General features: G+C 45.0%; 1 protein-coding gene across 1 annotated transcript in view; it reads right to left on the bottom strand.

Annotated features, from left to right (window-relative positions):
• Positions 1-3,231: 3,231 nt before the first annotated feature.
• LOC133357693 (exosome complex exonuclease RRP44-like) overlaps positions 3,232-9,544 on the bottom strand; it is a 30,774-nt gene continuing 24,461 nt past the window's right edge. Inside the window, exons 19-21 of the mRNA XM_061575788.1 lie at positions 9,009-9,164; positions 7,417-7,539; positions 3,232-5,455 (exon numbers count right to left, since the gene is read on the bottom strand). Of these exons, the coding sequence (XP_061431772.1) occupies positions 5,378-5,455; positions 7,417-7,539; positions 9,009-9,164 (357 nt within the window). The 3' untranslated portion in view covers positions 3,232-5,377. The remainder of the gene's footprint in view (positions 5,456-7,416; positions 7,540-9,008; positions 9,165-9,544) is intronic.

The following is a 9,544-nucleotide window of genomic DNA, read 5'->3' as shown; positions in this document are numbered from 1 at the left end:
CCTAGCTAGGACCCTGGGACCTCGAGCCCGACGTCCTTGTCAGGGCCGGGCCGAGCTCGGACCAGTGGTCAGGACCCATACCTTGGCTGGGTCGGGTCAGTTAGCCTCCCCTAGGGCACAGATAGCCGGAGGGCTGAGAGCCAGGTTTGACAAATGCGAGGGCACGCTACCCCAGAGGCTGTACCTCCATAGATAGTGGGAGCTAAGGGGAGTTATGTTCGTAGTTACAAATAAACCGTGTTGTCTCTAAAGACGTCTCCAGTCTATGTGGAACCCACTACATATACATGGATTTTTATATTTTGACCGGTGTGATAAACACGTTGCCTGCGTGTGGCGACGCTGGATGATTTTCCCTCTTCCTCATCCCTTCACAGAATGAACACGGCACTGCGGTCATGAGCATTATTGGGGGGGGGGTGGGGGCGGTGAATAGTTGCACACAGGGCTTGTCCAGGTTCGCTGGCGCACAGCAGAGGCTGGTGAGGCGTCCCGGCCACAACCCGGAGGTGGGGGGGCGTGCCCAGGGCCAGTGAGGTATTCCATGCCACAAATACTTCGGGCAGCAGAGGTGTAGCCATCTTGGTAAAATAAGAGCATTAAATGTTTTTCTTGCGAAAAAAATACAGGGCAGAGCTATCACACGACTGATTGTGTATAACCCACCCCCATCAACACCGCAATTGCGATTTCCCTGATCGAGAAGAGTAGGGGAGGTTATTATGGGAGGGGACTGGAATTTGGTCCTGGACCCTGCTTTTGAAAAATCACATGCAACTACCTCGGATCAAAACGGCACGCAGACTTCTCCTGGCTGAAATTGTCCCAACACCTAAACCCGACGAAAAAGTACATTACCCATATCTCTCAGGTGCACAGGACGCTATCCATAATCGACTTCATTTCTAAGCTCATGAAGGTAAAGATCCTGGACATGCAGCTTTTCGACCGTGCCCCAATAATAATTCGGCACATCTTAAACCCCAATGAGGGAGCGAGTAACTTCTGGTCCCTAAATTTCGATTTAAAGCTTTCGTGACTGCAGGGATTCATCTTCTTGGTTTTTTCGGTAAAGTCACGTAGAAGGGAAGTAATAAAATAATAAAAATGTTATTTTTATTATTTTATTACTTCCCTTCTACGAAAAAAACCAAGAAGATGATTCTGGTCCCTAGATAGGCAGCTTCTGGATGTGGAATATACGATTGAGATGAGGAAAGAGATAGAGGAATTTATCCGGATTAACTCCGTCGCTGATCTTCCCCCCCACATAATAACATGGGCTGGAGGGGAGCTTAGCTAACCTTCATGAGAAGTTTAAATCCTCGCAATCCTCAGGATTGTTTTACTAAATAGACGGCGTGAAAATGAAACCAGAAAGGCTATTGATTGACCAAGCTAGACAGTTATTCAGGAGAGCCTGGCTGCTCTTCCACCATCTTTCCTCTACTACCGCGAGATTGCTGACAGGGATGATTAAATCCTGTCGGCATCGTTACTTCATCGCATATATCCGTTGCAGGAAGGACCCACCAGTAACCAAGACCAGAAAGATCTATGCGCGTTTTAAAGAGTACTATCTTATCTTATTTACAGCAATTACAAATGTGGACATAGCCTTGATACTTTGAAATGAAAAATTGGGTTATTGTAGGTAGTGGTGGTGTAGTTTTGGGGCCGTCCATAAATGATGTCACGCACCTGGGGGGGGGGGGGTCAGACATTTGTGACGATGTGACGAGGGAAGGGGGGGGGGGAGAAATGTGACGTCACATCAAAATGCGCAACTTTAAATAAATATTGAATTCTTATAACACAAATTGTTATAACACTCCTACATCAGAGTGCAGCGCCACATTAAATACGCACAATGACAATAGTTTAAAGCGATTTGAAGCATGTTCTATTTTCAAAATGGCAATATGGTTTGGGGGGGGCAGAGCTTTGTGACGTCGTATTTGGGGAGAGGTCTGACTTTTTGTGACGCCGTGTGACGAGGGGTCAAAAATAGTGTGACGTCATTTATGGACGGCCCCTTAATTTAATGGCAAAATTGATTTCGATTTACGTTGTTTCACCTAATGTGTTTTTTATGTAATAAATCGAGAACTTCAGTGCCTTCGGGATTTTGGAGCTGGCTCACCGCCTGGGCTTGGTGCTGTGCCTTACAAGTGGATATTATTAGTATCATCCAACAATGACCAGCATGGTGAAGTATAGTCAAACTAAACCTGACGTCCAACACGTGGCGAGATGTTCATCCAGCAGTCGAAAACGTAACTTATAGTAACCAAAACAACAAAGGATGCTTGGAAAATAAATCGGTTTCATTTTGTATATAAACGCGTATAACTCATGACGTGTACATGCTTGTAAATATACGATTCAGCTAAAAAATGTTAAACACATTTACACAAAGTCGCCAAGACATCAACTCGCTTAAATCTTTATCAAGTTGTCTTGTGGTTGTTGTTGTTTGACTTGCATCCCACTGGGATTTTTGCACACAGCGTTGGTGTACGGTAATTTTTCTGCAATATTTTGCTGTCTTTTCTTGGATTTTCTGTTTGCACATAGTCGCTTCAAGATGTTTTTTTGTTCATGTTTTTGTTTGTTGCGGTTGCACCCGATTCAAGAGCCGAATGGCTCACAGAGCTATACAAAATAAAACTGAAAAAAACTGAAACTACTCCAGGAGCTCAGAATTATTGCCCAAGTATATACGTGAGCAAGGTTACGACCATTTATGAAACAATTTGAAAACGTGTCAATATTTTGTCATAAATTAACTTTGCATGTCTAAAAGACAATAAAAGCTCTAACGAAATGTGCATTTGTAAACGATTAAACTTTTACATTTTCTGACACCGACATTTTTTTTTCCAAAAACATTCCTTGTGTGGTTGCACAGAGTCCAATTGGGGGGGGGGCAGCTGTGTAAAAAACCTGAAGTGAAATTCTCTGTTAAACCGACGATTTAAACAGCGACAGCTCGGGGAATTTTATACTCTTCATAATCAACGTTTTTGGGTTTAGATCGCATTACTTATAAATGTGTCGTAACCCTCCATCACCCGACACGGCCAATCAGTAAAAATGTGTCACGTTGACAAAGACAAATAGTTCACTGCTTTAGCCCACCGGTGTGTTGAAGCCACAACATTTACTCACCGGTGTGTTGAAGCCACAACATTTACTCAAATTGTAAATGTTGTGGCTTCAACACACCGGTGGGCTAAAGCAGTGAACTATTTGTCTTTGTCAACGTGACACATTTTTACTGATTGGCCGTGTCGGGTGGTGGAGGGTTACGACACATTTATAAGTAACGCGATCTAAACCCAAAAACGTTGATTATGAATAACATTGGTCGCGAAAGCCTACGTGTTAAATTTTATACTCTGTTTTATGCGGCTGACCGCTGCCCCTTCATACAGTAAATGGCTCCACATAAGAATAAGTAACCTAACATCCCTTGCAGGGAATCCTCTCGCGATAAAAAAAAATTCCACTTGCCATCCATCACGTGACCTGTGCGGGTATCACCACAATCATACTTCGAAGCTCTTGCTCGGATTCCCCAGAGCTTTGCCCTCCGAGTGGCCGCCCTAATGGCCCACTCCGACAGGCCAAACCTGGCACAATTGTAGGTTTTCAACTATAATACAGGTTTATGGGTTAGATCGTTTAAATGTGTTGTTAAACCCACCACCACCCGACAGCCAATTAGTAAGGTTTGTCATGTAACATGTCAATTCGTTACTAGTACAGTACACCAGTTTGTTGGAGAGCAAAGCCACAACATTTACAATCTAAGTACGTTTCGCCAATAACTAGCTTCATCAGGCGACAGCCAGATTTTTTTCGTTCCTTAAAGAGAGGTAGATGTGATGGCATCACTTGTGAGCACTTCTTTCGTGAATTGGGGGGGGGGGGGGGATTAATGAAAGCTTAAGACTATGGGTATCCATTGCCGATTGGGTTATTTATATGTTAATCAACATACATTATGCATGCGCATTAATGAACAAAGATTCTCCACGAATCTGGCTGTCGCCTGATGAATCTAGTTGTAATTACTGGCGAAACATCGTACTCGGATTGTAAATATTGTGGCTTTGCTCTGTTACTAGTGTAAGGGATCTGCGAGCCACCCTCACGGACACGCACCACGCAGACACGACATCTCCGCTCTCACTATAACACGCACGGGAATGCGCTGGACGGGGGTCAGGGGTTAAAGGGCAGTGACGTCACCCGGACCAGGCGTGCCCGACGCGGATGTGTATTGGGAACCAGGGCGGAGATGGAGGGGTTAAAAGGGGCTGTGAGACGTGGGTTCGGGGTTGGTTTTGGAACGAGTGTTGCTGTGCGTTGGAGACATAAAGAAGTGCTTTAACCATTCTCCGACTCCTTTTCACTAGTAACGAATTGGCATGTTCTGTTAATGTGACAAATCTTACGAATTGGCTGTGTCGGGTGGTGGCGGGTTTACAGACATATATATTTACGCGATCTAACCCAAAAAACCTGTGTTATGGATGATATTGGTCGTGAAAGCCTACGTGTTAAACTGGTTTTCAACTGTTAGATCAGTGGAAGCCGATATGTGAATCACGATCCATGGGTGGATGATCGCAAAAGATTTTGTTTGTTGATCTCAGGAAATAAGAATAAACACCTCTAATATGAAGCAATTCTTGTTATAGCAGATGGCAAAACAAAATCCCCGTCTAAGAATTAATAGATTAACAATATATTGTAAACCAATAGATCGCACTAGCACTTGGCATGTCTATAGTGTTCTATTAGTCGGTAAAATCCATCCGGGTAACTGTTGGTCATATCTTGCCGGTGGATCACGGAACATGTTGAGATATACCAGAATGGATCACAATGCTTTGTGGGTCGGACACTGCTGCATTAGTCAATAAACACCACTGATTCAGTAACCAATATTTTTGTGAAATCACCTTCATCACAAGGGGGTCACAGTGTCTTGGCTGGCAAAAAAGTGGGGCATAAGCAGTCCTAAACTATTCATACATCTTGATGCTTACACACCTGAATTGGCTGTTTGTACTGGTTGGCAAGGTAAAAATTGTAAATTTAAAAAAATTGCGCTATTATTTCAACCGCTGCGACAGGAGAACGAACCGGCGACCTCTGGATTGCAAGTTCAGAGTGCAAATCGTCCATTACTTCAGGGTAGCGTTTCTCATAACCGCCACTGATTTTTTATCAATTGTTCACCTCTGCTTGCGAGCACAATGTACACTTAATTAACTCTGCAGATGTAAAACCCAGAGTGTATGCCCACTCATGCACCTCCTCCTACATCTTGTTGACACCGCAGTGCACACGCATCCACAATGCACTAGTGCTGCCTGGGTTTTTTAGGCCGGGGAGAAGGCGAGCCCCATGGGGTGGACTCCAGAGGGTTGTAGCCTGGAATCTGTGACAACGGACACACAGACGGCACAAACGGACAACAAACATGGTCACCCAAATAAGCCTTTAACAGACTGTGCTGCTGTTAGCCGGCATGGCCCACGTGGGGGTAAGTTGGCCAGCACCTCTCCCCAGTGCTGATGTTTACACACTGCACCATGTACTCATTTAAGAAAGAGTTGACCTAGGGTAGACAAAACAGCAGTTCAGATAATCCTCACTGGTGTTGGCGGTGAGCGAGAATTGGGTTACCGGGTTCATAGCACAGCGTGCTAACCGCTACACCACCACTCTCACACACACATGCGAGTATTTACAACACAAGCGATACGTTATTATTACACTTATTAACACTGAAAAACGTCGCCAAGTCTCAAGACTCTTCTTCAGAAGGGTCTTGCGAAATTTTTGCCGTCGCTGTGTAGTCCCAATTGAGTAATTTGCAGGTGATTTTTCAGTATTGGGATGTTTTGCCCAATACCAGATACATTGCATTGGGTTTTTTTTATTGTAAGAAACTAGAGGAAGCGGAGGAGACCCAGAACAGGGGGAAAACATACAATCTTCACACACTCACACTAACTCACTCACACACTCCATCACACTCGCACTCTTGATGAACAGGGGAAGAGAAGATAACTCCACGCGGAAACACATCCTAGTTAGGAATCAGACCCAGTTTTCTTGCTGCAAGGCGTAAGGGGTTACCAATGTGCCACTCTGCCGCCCATGGCGATACATAAACTACCTCAATACCAGTTTCAACACATGCTTATTTTTAGATATGGGAGGAAACCAGAGAATTCAGAGAAAACCCACGCACAACAGACTCATGGAATTTTGTTAAGAAATCTGATATATACCAAGGCACCACACCCTGACTTAGCTTGGTATTTTGAGAACTCGCATTCATCAATAACACCGCCCCAAACGATCATTTAAATAAGTCTTTCTTGTGCAATGAACTAGGGCCATAATAAAAATCTGTATTTTATACAGCACCTTGCATATCGAAATATCTCAAAAAGCACTGGACGTAAATAACTATACTCAAGTATAGATACAAAAAAATCGAAATACAGTAAAAGCCGATAATAACAATAATGACAGCTATACTGACACTTTACACAGCATGCAAAATGCAATAAAAGCTAATCATAATGAACAAAGACTAAGGAACGTGGGTAGCATCTAAAAGCATCCAGCAGCATCCAGCCTTGTGTGATGCTACGCCGAGGCAGCCGTTACAACCGCTTATTCCTGCTCGCGCGACTTAGTTCCATTCATTCAACCGAGTTATATCTAATTCGCATCCGCGTTATACAAAAAATGTGTTCCCTCATACATTCATCATCGCGTTATATCCAATATGCCAGTTATAGGAGTTATAGGACAACAGACTGCAGCCCAAAATGCAAGCTATACATATAATTTTTCCATCCAAGACCGGAGTTTCTTTTTAATTCCTGTGTTATAAGGGTATTACGTTCAGGAGCTACATGCCAATTTATGGGTCTGATAGCCACAGGAGAGCCTCAGGAGTGATTTTGTGTCATCATGCCACCCCTCCATTGAAGGAACGCAGACTACAGTGGTAGACAATGTGGTCCATAGTTTGGGTTGCATGGCCACAATCGTACAGTAGCTTGTCTTTAATGCACCGCTATGTATCTGTACGAGTCTCTGAATCTCTAGGCATCATAATGGGTCTCTCTGTATCGCCTATGTATCTCTCATGTCTCTCTATGGGCCTACTATACGGTTCCACAGTTTGGGTTGCATGACAACAATCGAAATGCTGTGGCTTGTGTCATTAATTTTCCATTTAGGAAGAAAGCGTGCGTATCGGCCCGCTGACGTTCCGATGCGGCGAGCGTTTGTTTTTTGTGCACTATTGCTGCCGCAGCAGCAGCAGCAGCATGGTGTGGTATTCCGAGGTTGTGTGTCGCGCCACGCGGCGAGTACCTCCGGGCGGACGAGGTGCATGCGGATCCGCTGGTGCTGCAGGTTGGACGAATCCAGTGACACGCGCACGCACACGCGGTCGAACATGTTCAGCACGATGCCCTGCACGCACAGCGTGGGACCCTACACAAAACACAAAGACAAATATCTCCCGTGTAGCCTTAACAGACTGTTGGCGAGGAGTACCAATGAAGGCCAGCACGGCACACAAGGGGGTGGGTCGCCAGCGCCATGCCCGGCCGCCTTTGTCTCCCCAGTGCCGATGTTTACACACTGCACCAGGTACTCAATTGAGTTCCGAGTCGACCTAGGGGAGGCCCAGGACCAGTTCAGATAATCATCACTGGTGTTGACCGTGCGAAGGAATCGAATCCAAGTCGGCGGGATCATAGCGCAGGGCGCTAACCGCTACACTACCGCTGACTGCTCTCTGCTAAGTGCCCTGCACACGCACACAAGCACGGATTGACGTAAACCCAACGTTATTATTCATACAATTACATGGGTCACTCAGAAAAGCCTCACTGATTCTCAAAACGTTTGCATTCAAGGTCACTGCTACGTGCCAACCTTGGACCATGACGCTGGCACACAAATAACGTTACAGGATCTTTAAACGTCCACCGTCAAAGCGGACGGCCTGTACATATTTTACGCTTAATACACACCACAGTATTAACCGGAGCGGCCACCGAGTTTGAAACGCAAACCTCCACAACACACGGCAAATGCAATACCGCTGGGCCACCTCACCGCGACCTTAAAACCAGGCGTGAGAAACCGATGGCTGCAATGACCAAACCAACCGAGGGATCGTGATTTGCGGGCCAGCCAAGGAATTTTAAAGCCTTATTTAGCAGTCATTAAGGAGTAGATGCAACCACACTTAGGTTATATGGAGTGTACAATTGCAGCTAAGAACATACCTAAAATATGGCTGCAAATGTTGACCCGTTTGAGCTTCTGGTCCAAATTAGGCTGTGTGCATATATCCACGTAGAGTTACAACGTCATGCGGCATTGCAAGGCATGCTGAGAATGACCGGATCCAATGGTCACAAATGTGCTTTTTGCCATCTAGGAGGTCACTTTTTGCATCAACTACTATTTCCCTCATTTGCTTTTATTCTGCAAGTACTTTTCTGCCATTTCAGTTTCTCATTGTTTACAGCGTTAGATTTTCTCTATAATTCTTCGGGATCTGAGGGATTTTACTGTATTTTTTTCATGTGATGCCCTCACCGCGACAATTACGGGCTACGTCTTGGCAGTTATTTCCAAAGCATATTTAATTGTGACCGTTTTATATTTGAAATGCATTTACATCATTTAATGTATCCACTGGTGTAACTTCCTCTGTAATAGTCCACACTGCCAAACGGCAAAAAAAACGGAGCTTCGTATCTCACTGCGTTCTTCCACCTTAAACCAAGTGTCTGTGTGTCTGATAGAAACCGAATCGTAGAGAGATGGTCAGGGGGCTTGTGTCCCAGTGCATTAAGCCAGTACCACATGCAGTCCTGGGTTTAAATGCAGAATTCAGCCGTTCGGGGAATGCCAATGCCTCCCGGTTAAGTGAACACGTGCCCCACCTCCTCGTCGAAGGTAACGTTGAGCTTCAGATCTTTGGATTCAAAGAAAACCGTCCCCTCCAAGCCGTACTTGGGAATGAGCACCACCACGGCGTTCTTGCGCACAAACAGCACGAAGCCCTCTTCGCTCACCACTCCCTTGCTCTTGAAGAACAACTGAGACCACAAAAACAACAGCCGTTAATCACCGCTACGTGGCCGAGAGCAGACACACGCGCACACGTGCATCACTTACGAAGCCCATTATTACTAAACAAAATTTAAGGTATTTTTCTGCATCCCCCCGCTAATTTATTCCAGTTGTGCTATTGACATCATGTCATGGGGATTATTTTGGGTTCAATCGTGAAGGTACAATGTCAATTGAATTGACTATAATCCTCCATCACCTGACGGAGAAAATCAAATAAAGTTGTCACATCATGGGCAAATGTGCTAAGTGACTAGGTTTTTCAGCAAACCCAGAAGAATGCTGAAAAGCAATGTAAAGTGTAGCGAACCAGTACAGCCACGTCACCATCACAAGTAAGCATGCG

Source organism: Lethenteron reissneri, chromosome 59 (genome assembly GCF_015708825.2).
Source record: "Lethenteron reissneri isolate LAM-NWPU_2019-01 chromosome 59, ASM1570882v1, whole genome shotgun sequence".
Taxonomy (NCBI): Eukaryota; Metazoa; Chordata; class Hyperoartia; order Petromyzontiformes; family Petromyzontidae; genus Lethenteron; species Lethenteron reissneri.
This window is presented reverse-complemented; position numbering and strand designations above follow the sequence as displayed.